Source organism: Protomyctophum parallelum, assembly GCF_964188405.1.
Source record: "Protomyctophum parallelum genome assembly, chromosome: 1".
Lineage (NCBI taxonomy): Eukaryota > Metazoa > Chordata > Actinopteri > Myctophiformes > Myctophidae > Protomyctophum > Protomyctophum parallelum.
Window position 1 is genome coordinate 73,188,700 of NC_139697.1, and position 14,219 is coordinate 73,202,918.

Consider the following 14,219-nt stretch of genomic DNA (forward strand, 5'->3'; position numbering starts at 1 on the left):
TTTATTTTAGTTTTACATTGACATGCACAAAATAGGGATCTCAGGTTGAAACTACTGTAGAAAAATGGCACAATAATCATATGAATTGAGTTTACAATTCATAAGATTTTTTCCTGCTCTATAATGAATACATTTTAAGAACATGTGTGGCTATATTGCTTAGCACATAACTGCATAACACACAATCATTGTGGAATTCATGGCCAAATATGACTAAAGTCCTTGAGTGTTGGACATCTCCCTCAGCTTCCTTCCCACTGTTTTAACAGTGGGAGTCAACCAGCACCTGTTCCTGATTCAGAGCCACAAAGACACTTTTATGTCCAGATAAAGGCCTCTGAAGGAGATCCTCAAGACGTAGCTGCTGAGCACACAAGTGTTTGGCTAATTTAAAGAGACATTTTGTACTATAGATTAGCATTATGTCACCCAAAAACCAAATTAGCTTGTGTAATATTGAACATGGCTTAGGAAAAAGTTCACAACACGCCATTTTCATTCAAAGTTTAATTCAATATGTACAACTAATCGTATTAAAGCACTGCATTTCACATTTACCACATTTGAGAGATCTATCAGGTCCACCTAGATTAATAGTAGATTCCCCAGATTTAATTTACAAATAAATGATTGGCCATTGACTGCTTTGGTCAGTAAACCCCACTATGTACTGTATATCTACAATCTGACCAGTTTATCTTGTAAAAAACATTCAGTTACAGCACACAATCACCTATCATAAAACTGATGAAGGGGGATACTGATGGTTTCATTAAAGGTATATTCAGTGATTTCACTTAATTCAAATATCACTTATTTTTTTGTTTTGTTGTGATAATCCTCCCTACTATAGAGTGTGCTGGCCATATAAGGAGTTCCTTCCTGTCCCCAGTTAACCCCTGGGGGTCAAAAAACCTTAGGTTTCGTTTTTGACTCTCTATCCTGATTGGACGAAAGGCTGGGTCCCACAGCCAAAAACGAAACCTAAGGTTTTTTGAGTGAAATCACTGAATATACCTTTAAAGTAAAAAAAAAGAAGAAAACAAAGAAATGTTAATTTGAAACATTTGAGAATCCCCTCACAATTGCTGCATACAAGAGTCAGAAGCCTACTGCTTAACATACAAGAGCTTTTAGTATAGTAGCAGTCAGTTTCACAGAGTGTAGACAGGACACTCCGCTTTACATATCCACTTTGACGAGAATTAAATGGCTATGTTCATGTCTGAGGAAAAGTCTGAGTAATGATTAGTTAACGAGCACACAACAGTTCCAGCCAAATGATTAGAAACCAGCCATCATGTGCCAAGTTTAAATCACAAGGGAAAGTCATGTTTTGGGGTATAGAATCCAGATTAGGTGCATAAAATGGCCTAAAGATCATAGGCCCCGTCACTGAGAAATAATCACCACTTCATTGGCTCTAGTTGTAAGCTACCTTCTCTGTCACTCCAATCTTGTTTACAAATGTCACTATCATTTTTAGTTTTTGAGATGGGAAGCACCATGATGTAGTTTTCAGTCTCAATGGTTCAAGTTACCATTGCTTACAAATATGCAAAAGAATGACCTTAATGTTTCAATACATTAAAAGCACTGTTGTAACTACTTGACAAACTATGGAATGACAGATCGTCATAATTCTTACAGGCTTCATAAAATCTTCAGATCTCCCTTTAAAAAGTACAGTAAGGAGGAGAGAATCTTGCATTTCAATAGCATTTATGGATCAGTAACAAATTTCATCCGTGTAACACAGTCATTGTGACAAGAAGAAAAGTAAAGAGAAATCAAAGCAAATAAAAACAGAAATAAATTGAAGTGACGTGTCGATGTTGCCATTAATGATCACTGGCAGTGCACACCCCAGACAGTTTGTTACGCTCTATGGATCAGTGTGATAGTAGCTGTGGTTGCGAAGAGTTTCCCACCCTGGGCACTGGCAAGGCATTACTTCATGGGCGACGTCTTCAGGGGAATCATTATTCTAGACTCCATGTGCTGAATGAGAGGAACTGCAAGAGAAAAGAAGAAACATTGATTGTTTTTTTTAGTTTTTTAGAGATTTAACCACTTAATAGCTATATTATTTTATATACTTCAAAATAGAAGATCTACAAGCCCACGTGTTGCACGTGTTTGAAAATAGAAGATCTACCAGCACACAACTGAAAATTCTCACCCATGACATGCAATTAAATTCAATAGGGCTTTATTGGCATGAGAAAACATACATTTACATTGGCAAACACACAAAAATAAATCAATAAACATAAAGACGAGTATATGCATGTACAAAAAAATTATAGGAATGCCAGGGATAGTGAGGTTAATCAGAGGACAAGATCCATGCATGTGTCCAACTATCAGTCTTATTTTAAAACATGCATGATTAATGTATGTATGATTAAATAGTAATTTCCATACATCACTTGTAGGTGATAAGTTGCATTAAAAACTTGACTGACATGGGATCATAGTTATTGAGGGTGTGATATAAAATAAAATAAAAGCAAGACTCCCAGCTCACCTGTGTAATAAACCACTTCATCCCAACCTTCTTGCTGCCAGGCTGCATTTCTGGTGTCTTCTCTTGCCTGAAGATCTTTGTATGCTGGAGGTGGAAATTAATGTATTTTGTATTTAAGCTAAAATACGTATGCATGTGACCAATATGCTACGTCTTACAACTCCATATTTTAGACAGACGTGCCATCAGAACGGAGTAACCCTGCTTACCCCATAGATGGTGCACCATGTAGAGATTTCCAATCTGAGAGAAGAAGCCTCCACAAGCCTCATGGTTGTGTTGGCGGAAGTTAATGGCACGAGCCCTAAAGAGAGGTCAGGTTGTCAGTAAGGACTTGTGAATAATAGATTATATATTAATTACAATTAATATTTGCACATTATACAAGATTTAAGAGAAAATATTCCAACTCAAATGATCATTGACTATAGATACCGTCTACAATATCCTTTGTTCCCATTATAAATTATAAAAAGGTGTTTTGTACTACGGTATATTTTAATTTAAAAGATTTACACCAATTTTCCCCTTTGATTATGTGACATTCTCAGTTGAAATTGCATGGCACGGTAGATCAGATTTGCCATACAATAAATACAGTAGAATTAGGCTAGACTCTTAACGTAAATTATCCTTGTTGGCACATGCATAGACGAATGTGAGAGGTACCGTTCATTCAGCTTCTACAATCTGTAAAGGCAATAATATAGTAGGAAACACTTATTCCCCAATAGTATAAAACAAAAGCATTGAGTCATGTTGCACTTTTCTATTGAAGAGCACAATGGGTACTGTACAGTCGGCAAGTAGATATGGATGAGAAACTGCTGCCTGCCTTACCAGTAATTTCCCCACTCTATCATAGTCCCTGGCTGAAAAAGAATGAGAAAAGAGTCAACGACCTGATACGAAGGGAGACAAAAAAGTAACTACATTCGAAGAGGAAGGATCTATTATAATGAGAATACCCAAGAGAGTGTGCTTTACTGCGATTATATCTGAGCATCTACCAAAGTACATCCAATCACTTTCAAGAATACACTCGCATAATAAATGAACTACGGTAATTATAAAAGGGACTACACCGGTTTAAAAACATTAATAATAGAAAAACAAAACAGGTTGTCAACTAGCTCCCCATTTACTACAACATTAGGTATATAAAACATTGTGGTTGATGTGTAAATAAAATGCATCTTTTGATGCGTTTTATACCCCAAACAGAACTAAGAAAGACAAATACTGACCCTGAGCTGGTATGAACGGAGCTCGTATATGCTGGGCCCCTCACGTGGCACAGGTTCATTCCAAAAGCTGAACTCTAGCAGTAGTTGGTTGCGACGGGACAGAAGCATCTTTCCCCTCTTGTTCCTGTACTCCATAAATTCCTACAGAGGACAAATGGCACAAACAACCTTAATCCCCAGGAAATTCTAAATACCATCAGCGTCCCAAAATCAGATAAAACTTAGTTATAGTTTTAAATATTACATTAAATTTACTACAGCTACAGTTAAGAAATTGGGGGAAAATGGGATCCATAGTTACATTTTGTGTGGACAGTGTTGGCCCACAGGCCTCACTGTCAGTTTGCTCTACAACAGTGATTCTCAACCTTTTTAATTTCATTGATAGCTATTTGATAGGCCATGGACCATTTGATAGGCCATGGACATCGATACAATTTTACTGTAAACTCCAGACCTCATAATGGCCCATTTAGTTGTTAACCATCAATCATTTTGCTGTTGACCCCGTGGAACCGCCTCAAAGACAGGTCGCCGAACCCCACGTTGAGAACCAGTTCTCTACACTAAAGCAATGACCACCACGTACCTTATTCTGCCTGAGTTTGTTCATGACCTCGGTGAGGGCCGGATATCCTCCCCGGTATCTCCACAGGTGAACTAGGAAATACAAGTTATCGAGAGTGAACACTGGTCTCACTCAGTCATTCATTAGTTGTCTCACTGACCTTGCATTTACAATGGGAAGTGAGCCATCGTGTGTTGTACTGTTATCAGCCAAGGACAGTCATGACATGTTATGAGAAAGAAAATCACACCTGTGTGAATTGAGGGGCGCTCTTATCATCGAGAATTATATACATAGCCAATTTGCTCAGACACATATGGTGTAAATTCTCCTTTCATTGTCAATGGCATAAATGTTTGTTAGCACAAAAAGACGATTTGCTCAGACGTAAATTCTCCTTTCATTGTCATTGGCGAATGTGACACGAGTTAGAGCTGTATATAGGAGGGGCTAGCTCCACTGAAAAATACAAATTGGAAACTGTAATCTCAAACCTGACTAGTTTGAGGTAAAGTCATTCCTGGTGTTTTCTTTCTTTCGACAATACACAGATTAAATGTTATTTTCAATTTTGTATGAACATCAAATTGCCAATTGCTTATTTTCATTAAATTTTTTAGAGAAAATACCCCACAAGTCCTTTGGAGTATTTTAATATTCTAAATATTTTCCAGTTGGGACAGCAGGAGAAAGTACAGTCAAAACAGTATTGTCACTGTGAAGGATGACAAGCACATTTGTCATAAAGAAATAACTGTGACCGATTTGTTTAGGGTCAGGGCCAAAGGGCAAAGTCTTCCGTACCCCCATTCCAAATGCCAGCTGCAGTAGTGTGAGAAATTAATACAGCAGGCAAAGCACAATTTGTCTATTGGGCTACCTATTGATAGCACATAAGTCCTTGTACACATGTTTTTTTGTTGTTGCTTATGACGTGTTAAGCGTAGGGCTTGTGAGGCCACCCTTACCTGCCTGGTCCTGCTCTCCATACCATGTATTCCAGGTGCCAACTAGCTCACAGGGGTAGTGAGGGTCCGCGTGAATGGCAGGCAGGGTATCTTCACTAAAAAAGACAAACAAAGGATCTAGTGTTTACTAAAAATAAGTTGCTTGTCAGAGCTCTTAAGTGAAATGAGAAAGCTATAAAACAGAGATCTCTTACCAAAGTTTGTTGTAATCATCTAGGCACTCAGGCTTGACATTGTGAACTACAAGAGAGAAAATAGTTTTTTAAGTAACAGCATGTAACATTTGCCTAGAGAAAACTAAATTTAATACAGGTTAATCCTATAAAATCACCAATCAAAAGCACGGCACCTACCCCGCCTGAAACCTCTACAGTAGGCAGAGCTCTGAAACTTTGGCTATGCAAGACTTAACACCTAGTTATATTTTAACAAGAAAAATTGTACTGATGAATGTATCAAAAGTGACTTCAGACTAGTGCGAAGTCAAGAGTGAATGCCATGAACATTTGTTGATCAATAATGGTTCTACAGTTATCAAATCTAATGATTTAATTATGTAAATATCAAATCTAATGATTTAATTATGTAAATATAAATGAGAACACCACAGGCACCTTTACTATATGACTATCAAACAGTGTCAAAGACCCATACATTGTATTTTATAGAGATTGTTGTCTTCCTTCTTAGCAAGCAGGTGAGAGTGAGCATCTTTTCTGGGATCAACCTTTCTGACAAACAGAGACTTGAACCAGCTGTCTTCACGATTCCTATTGTTGGAGGCTGACAGGCTCCTATAAGGCAGGACACAAAGACAAACATAAGAAGAGAGGTTTAGGCCTCATGCACAAATCCATCGCAGGGCAACCAAATTCTGTCACCCAAAAACCCCCCCACAATTTAGCTTACAGCAATACATATTTTAGAATAGAGGCACGCAGAGTGCTGCCGATATCAAAACAATTGTGGAGACTCCAGTCCATGATAATGAGGTGCTCGGAGTTAAAACATCTTGTATGGACAAGCTTCAAGCACACTCTCACAAGGATTCATTTAAAAAACCTTTATTGCTACACATTTGTAGCCATACAAACACCATAAAACAGGCAGGTGGCTTTTAATTGTATATCCCTGTTTAGCAATAAAGGATTTTTAAATGAATCCTTGCGACAGTGTGCTTGAAGCTTGTCCCGGTAGGACACCCTTCTCCATAGAAATACATACCGGTATTTGCTTTTTTATTCCAAATTTCATGACAGCACGTCTCCCGTTACCAGTCCTATGTGAGATGGTTTAAAACGGAATCACTAGTCTTAAGTCCTATGAACATAATGCTGCACAAAAGTTGCCTGTCAATAACCTCAAAATGCTTGTACGGTACCGGTAGTCAAATTAATATGTGATATTATAATATGATATCACATAGCAAAGACTGAGTCATAATTGCTAAACCATGTACTGTAGAGTCAAGTCAAGTGTACAGAGAAAATACATTTTTTAAGTGTCCATGCACTGGCATTACAATCTTCCACAGCTATGGGCCTAAGGTTTAATAGCACTTCAGACTGCAAAGCTGCAAGCAGCCATAGGATTAGTCTACATTTACTACCTCAAGTAAGCCAACACTTCAGAGTTTTCTGCTACCTTTCTCCATATGGTTGAACTACCCCAGTGCAATGTGCTCTAAGCAGATCACTGTGCTATGTGCAAGTTAGAACACTGTATACTGAGTAGTAACAAGTTTGTTTCCTTGGGGATTTTGACAGCTTGCCAGTTGGTATAGGCAGCACTGCAACCACATCTAATATCACAACGTTTGACAACTTAAGTTATCACTTATCAGTTAACATACTAACACTGCTGCACGTGTGAGCTGACCACACTATAGCGATGTGCAATATACAAAACAAATAAAACTGAATAGATAGTTTTGTAGCTGTAGTCCGCTGCATTTTGACCTTGAAGTTGAATTGAGTTTGGGACTGACACGAGGTCAGTTTTCTGCAAGTAACGACACTGATCATATGGCAAAGTCACAGCACATGTATTAATCCACTTGTTTAATAAGTTAATTTGTACATATGGCGGTTAAGTTGGATTGACCAGTATTAGTGGCAGTGGGTTGGCGTTGCTAACGCTAAGTAGCGTCGTTACACAGGGGTTCCAATGCACCGCGGTTAGCCTAGCATTAGCCAGTGAGAACACTGACAGTCCGACTGAAGTCATGGATCTACCAAGGAACAGGTGACACTTTATGGGAATCATGTATTACTCTGTTGCATTTACAGAACCGAACCTGATGATGACTGTGACCTGTCCGCTCGTCTGAAGTCCATTTCTCGGGTGTTTGAGGCCGTTGGCCACACTCTGAAGGACTCTGGTCGCCATCTTTCCCCAGAACGCTGTTGTGTGTTGTTTAGTGCTGGGTTGTTAATGTTTAGAGAGGGGCTGCAGCTACAAGGCAAGACCAGTGTGACAAATCACATCACACCTGCCGTAACAACAGTGATGGAAACTTACTCATAAGTACAATTACAGGTACAGGTAGTTTTACTTTACTCTATACTTATACTCCAATACGACTCAGAGGCAAATATTGTAGGCCTATTTTGTACTATAATATAATAATAATTATTATTATGGCTGAGTTACCCAGCAACACAGCCCCACCTTTGCTCTGCAACATAATACTAATGAACACATTAATACTAATTCAATAATGAGATTGGCCATTCTGCACAATTTCATTTGGCACTGTAAATAATAGCTATTTTGTCAAGACTTTGTCGTTAGATAAGATTTAGTCCACAATGCCATTCTGTATTATAGGCGACAATAACAGGGAAACGTTGATCAAAATAACAATTATTCTACATTCTCACTCTAATTGTGTAGACTTTTTGTAAATTAAGTAATGTAAATGCACTCTCTCAAGAGTTAGTGATCTATAAGGGTCCATTTGGGTTAACAACTCTGAATCATAAATGGGGACCACTTGGAACACTCTCAAGGACCACTGGTGCTCCCCAGACCACTGGTTGATAACCACCGCAATATAATAATATACTAATACTAATATAATCATCAATCAGGGGCACCAACTGTATAAAAACAAATGCAATTTTAAATTCAGTCTCTTGTGTTCTTTGACAAATATAATACATATTTAGATGTCGGATGTTGATTCTAGATTGATAAACTGAGTATTCTTTGCTGATAAGCAGCCATAATGCATTCTCATAATTTTTCACATGCGAACATCTATACAGAACATCCGTTTGTCTCTGTATCCCAGAGACCTTGAACAATGAAAGAGCTCTTGTTCTACTCCATGTGAAAAGGGAGTATGACTGTCTCCAGATAAAACAAAAAAGTTTCCCCACTTTTTAATTAACTAAATGTCCTCTAAATGCAACATTAAAGAATGTGGCCTTGAGGTACATTTCCATCTGTGCCTGTGAAGTTTGACTACACAGACTACACATCTATTTATACGACACAAATCATTGTTTGACTTTCATAGTAATATAGTTGTTTATATATAGAGCGGTCTGTTGCAAGTTCCAGTTCTTAAATTAGCCATTATGTTCTGGCCTGCTATCTAATAGCTTAGAAGTTAAGTCTGGCCTACGGGCAGACATACTTGCTGACCCCTGACATAGGCCAATGTCACCAAATAAATCGTGTGATATACATGTCTAGAGACGTAATAGTAAGTAAGGACAATGCAATGCAGTTTGCCTTTTGGCTCCCATCTAATCCTGGCTGAAAGGATTGGCTGTCACTGGGTGGCAGTATGTCGATAGCATTGCAGTGAAAATAGGCTGCAACTCTGACTGCATGACAACAATGCCTTTAGTATTTAAAAATTTCTTCTTGGCACTTCTAGGCAAACCATCCTGTTCAAGAAACTAGCTTTTTATAACTGGTTATAACATCTTTATTTTGATTGTGAGTAAAACAACTTGCAATGTATCACAAATGTGTGAAAATGGCACAGTAACTGCTGCAGAATAGTAGCTACCAGTGAGTCTTTAATTCCACTCGGAGAGCAGCAAAGGTTGCTTCTCCAAGTACTTTGTTACATTTTAGTCCTTGTGTTTACATTGGGACCAGGGATGTCCAGTCTAGGCATGTTATCATCAAATACACCATTAGTAGTACATATACAAGACAAACATAAGTTGAGCTGTGCTCAGGGTGTTGGGGTTGGTGTAGAGGTATGGGTTGAGGTTCCAGAGGAGACATCAGAGATATTCAGCTCCCCTAGTTTTTCAGTTAATGACTTATCCTCTTCCAGACTGTGAGTGAGATCAGCCAATGGCTCCAGAAATTCAGTCCCTGCGACTTTCTTTCCTGTCAGTGGGTCAACCACCCTTCCTACTTTGTACACTATCTCAGACAGTTCATGCTTCACATGTTTTGACCTGGGCTCCGGCAAGGCCTTGAGAAGAACAACATCTCCCACCATGCACTGCTGTAAAGCATCGTGAGCAAAGTAAGTCTTCCTCTTGTTGAAGTACTGTGGGGAAGACATGGTAGAGTTGTTAGGGACAAAAAAAATATGTAAAGCAGTAAAATATGATTTCTATAGAATATAGTATGTTAAGATCAGTATAATATGTCATCATTCTTGGGTTGGGAAAACATTTAAAAACAAAGGGAAGTTATTTGGATAAATGGATACATTTGAATAAATCACAGTAACCATGTTTGCTATTTTTGTAACATGCAACATGTTATTTTGTTAAATTTTGGGGTACCCAGCCCCCCAAAAGAAAGACAGACAGACAGACAAGAGACTAGTCGCTGTGCATGGTGGACTTTAAACTGGATCAGGCTTTCCACAGCTACCCCACAACACAGCAGGCACTGCAGTGCAGACAGCGGAGCAGAAGCTCTCAATGTTGTAACCATAATACAACTAAATATACAATCTATGTAAAGCGCCTTGGATAAAGGCGCTATATTAATGCACCATTTACATTTTACAATAACACAAATCTCACTTGAATTGCAGCCCACCCAATGGTAAAGAACTCACAGCAGGCCCAGGCCGTAGCGTAACGGTCTGGGCACCGGACTGGTGATCCAGTCGCGGTGTGCCGCGGGTTCGACTCCCGGACCCGACACGGCCTTTACCGCATGTCATCCCCCCATCTCTCTCCCGTTTCCTGTCAGCCTACTTTCTATCCCTTAAAAAATCAATAAAGGCGTAAGCCGCAAAAAAATATCTTAAAAAAAAAAAAAAAAGAACTCACAGCAATCTTGGTGAGTATAATACAATCAGATACGCTTTCGTTTGGATGAATAGGCTTGGTATTGCAAAGATGCCAGATATCATTATAGCATTGCGAGTTTCTCGTGGCTATGACAGGCCAATAAAATAGAAGCTAAACAGATCCATGTCATAACCAGTTATTTTCACTCTGAAAAACCAATCATGACATGACCTGGAGTCATCCATCCCCAGAGTGAGCAGCGGACACTTACCTTGAGCAAGTAAGGGTCCAGCACGAGCCTTGTGACTCGCACTTTGGCAGTTTTATGCATTTTTGTACCTATTACTCTGCCAATTATCCATATGGCATGGACTGACGCCTGCTTCGCCGACATCTTTTAGTCTTTAATCAAGGCTAGGTTACCTGCAACATAAAAAGATGACACAACGTATTAGTCTTAGACTGAGCTGTGTGGAGTGTCAAATAACATCTCTATCCTGTATTTTATTTAATTGGGATTTAATCAGTTGTAAAGGGTACAGATATACCCGTTACTGAGGTTCTCTGTAGGGGAGAACCTGTAGCTTAGGACTGTAACACTTAAAATGGGTAGCTGGTTACGAGAATGGGACGGGCTAAGGTTTTCTCAGATAGCCCCTTCTTGCTTACAAGCTTGCTTGCTTGTACTTGCTTATGCACTTTCCTTCATTATGCAGTTTATATAATAAGGAAATGTGACGTCATGCTGTGACATGCAGTTTCCGTAGTTACAGATACTGTAAACTGACATCAGCAGGTAACTAATCTCACATCACCAAACTTTCCACCTAGCAAAGTGGTATTCGAACCACCAGTGGTCTTGAGGGGGTTCCAGGTGGTTCCCAGCTAAATGGAGAGTTCATAACCAAAATGTAGTTACCAACTCTCCATCATTTGGACCATTATAGATCTTTGATTGATTGGTTGAAATATTTATTAACAGTTTGCAGAATTACATTACAAGCACACTTTAACTCTTGACTCTTGAGTGTAACATTTTACGCTCTCAACAGTTAAGTTATTGTTAAACATCTGCAATACTTAATTTACAAGAAGTCTACACAATAAGAGAATGTAGAAGAATTGTTATTTTGATCAACATTTGCCTCTCCCTCTCCTATGGTACCTGTAGTCTCTAAATGTTCTGATGAATTGAAAATGGTGGACCCTGTAAACAAGTGTAAATGGTAAATGGTGCATTTATATAGCGCATTTATCCAAAGCGCTTTACATAGATTGTGCATTACATTCACCCATTCACACACACATTCATACACCGATTGCGGCGGAAGCCATGCAAGGTACCAACCAGCACATCGGGAGCAATTTGGGGTTCAGTGTCTTGCCCAAGGACACTTCGACATGTAGACAGGAGGAGCCGGGATTCGAACCGCCGACCCATGGATCATTGGACGACCTGCTCTACCTCTTGAGCCACAGTCGCAAGTGTAATGCATTATGGTGTCGCCGTCCACTGTTTTTGTATTGAGTTCCGTTTGAAATGTACCTATTCTGTAAACTGTTAATAAATACTTCAATCAATCAATACAGCATAGAATTGTGGACAAAATCGTATTAGGTCTGGGAGGCTAAATCTCGAATGTCGACTAAATAATGGACCTCCTTGATATGAAAAGGGTTAAAACCAGTCTATGGTTAAAACCCACTAGCAGATCATAACAGACTTGCATAGGCTCTGCATCTGGGCTAGCAGCATTGGCTAGATTGGCTAACATAACGAACATATTCAGTGCCCATTATCGCGTTCGTAAAATAAAAAAACAACAACATGAAGCTTTTTAAACATTATAACTTGTCTTATTAAAGAGACGATCATAAACAATATATATATCTCACCGATAAGACAATTGAAATGACAAAAGAAGGTCACATTCTCATCAGTGAAAATGCTTTCACATTCAATTCAGAGTATCTGGCGAATGTTGATGACGTAAACCTACGGCTAGTAAAGAGGCATATACTTTGCACAAACGTTTCCCATGCAATAATTTGTTTCGAGACTTTCGCCGCAGCAATGCTTAATAGTAAGTAGCCTAACCTCCTAGCTCTGGTCAATACTTAGTAATAGTATTATCTTCAGTACCCAGGACAAAATTCATTCCAGTCAAGTCATTCCAGCTGTTAAGCGAATTTGTCTCTATCAGTATTAATCTAGTTGAAATCAACAGTGGGCACCTGAGGATTTTGGGCACCCAAGCTTGCTTGCTTGTTTTTATTTATTTATTTATTTGATATTTGTTTTTATATTTACAAATGAGGGGCCAATACATTTAAATTTGCCCTTCAAAAATGTCCACGTTGTCCAGCTTTTAGTGTGTGTGCACACACTTTGTCCTACACAAACATTAAAATGCCATTGACAATGAATGGACAATTATGAGTGTTTGTGTAAACACAAACATTGCAATGACGAAGGTGAGGACGAATGAGATGATGTATGATGATGTGATGTATAAGAGTGACCCACACTTCACACGGGTCTGATTTTTAAGTGGTGCAACCACTTCAGAGCTTTGTGTGTCTGTGGGTGGGTGGCTGGCTGGCTGTGTGCCTGGCTGGCTGGCTGGCTGGGTCTGTCTGAGCACGAAAACAACAGTGTCACTGTTGTGCAGCCTAACACACACACACACACACACACACACACACACACACACACACACACACACACACACACACACATGTATGTAGGCTAATGTTTTTGCCTGTCTGTCTGTCTGTCTGTCTGTCTGTCTGTCTGTCTGTCTGTCTGTCTGTCTGTCTGTGTGTCTGTCTGTACACACGCTGGAACAAACTTTGCATGCACATTCCCAGTAGGTCGCAACTCCCAGAAGCAGACCAAATTGGACGTAGAAGATGAGATGGATCGGGCACACACACTACGCAAACCAGTGTCAAACGCCACCAGATTGGAATCCTCAAGGGGAGAGGAACAGAGGCCAGCCAAACACCTGGTGTTGGGATCTCCAGACAGACACCAAATTAGACCAGGATACACATGGTCGCAGATGGAAAAGAACTCCAGTGACCGAGAACTCTGGAGGTCCCTTGTCGTCAGCCTATACCCCAGTAGGGGTGTCAGGCCTAAGTAAGTAAGTCCCAGTAGGTGAAGGAAGACACACAATCAAATCACCCTCATGGTGGCACTATACCAATGTTGGCCTAAATTCCTTCCTTGAACCATAGTCAGCATATAAATATAAATGTTGCCTTTTCCGCCTAACAAAATCTTCTGTAATTTAGCGTTTTCTTCAAAACACCCTTTTTGGTAGACTAGTCCTACAGATGTTGTCCAAAATTCTCACAAATCAGTGATAGTGAGTACACGTTTGTCGTGTCATAAAGGTGTATCATTCAGATTTTTAATATTCCATTCCAGAGCAACCCCAAATTCTATTAAATCATGCATTGAGGGGCCTCTAAAACAATCTAGAGCCAAAAGCGAGTGTACTTGTATTTTGTTCTATTTTTGAGAACTGCTTTCATACCATCTCCGGCTCCTGGCTAATCATGAGGGTCATCCTTTAAGTGTGTTATCAAAATTAATAACATTCTAGTTTTCTGATGGAAATGAACTTTCTCTTTTGACCACCAGATAGTGATAGAGATCCCTTACACAATATGCAG

At 39.3% G+C, this 14,219-nt stretch overlaps 2 protein-coding genes across 2 annotated transcripts; both read right to left on the bottom strand.

Annotated features, from left to right (window-relative positions):
- Window positions 1-492: 492 nt before the first annotated feature.
- On the bottom strand, window positions 493-7,743 carry LOC310870810 (protein NipSnap homolog 2-like). The gene is made up of 10 exons (XM_083782130.1): window positions 7,610-7,743; window positions 5,968-6,107; window positions 5,508-5,553; window positions 5,314-5,408; window positions 4,367-4,437; window positions 3,778-3,918; window positions 3,371-3,402; window positions 2,740-2,834; window positions 2,531-2,614; window positions 493-2,015 (listed from the first exon to the last, which is right to left on the bottom strand). Exons 1-10 carry the CDS (start codon window positions 7,699-7,701, stop codon window positions 1,951-1,953), a joined length of 861 nt encoding a protein of 286 aa, XP_083638256.1. The 5' UTR covers window positions 7,702-7,743; the 3' UTR covers window positions 493-1,950.
- Window positions 7,744-9,237: 1,494 nt separating this feature from the next.
- On the bottom strand, window positions 9,238-12,510 carry mrps17 (mitochondrial ribosomal protein S17). The gene is made up of 3 exons (XM_083765645.1): window positions 12,432-12,510; window positions 10,807-10,958; window positions 9,238-9,835 (listed from the first exon to the last, which is right to left on the bottom strand). Exons 2-3 carry the CDS (start codon window positions 10,927-10,929, stop codon window positions 9,509-9,511), a joined length of 450 nt encoding a protein of 149 aa, XP_083621771.1. The 5' UTR covers window positions 10,930-10,958; window positions 12,432-12,510; the 3' UTR covers window positions 9,238-9,508.
- Between the last annotated feature and the right edge of the window lie 1,709 nt (window positions 12,511-14,219).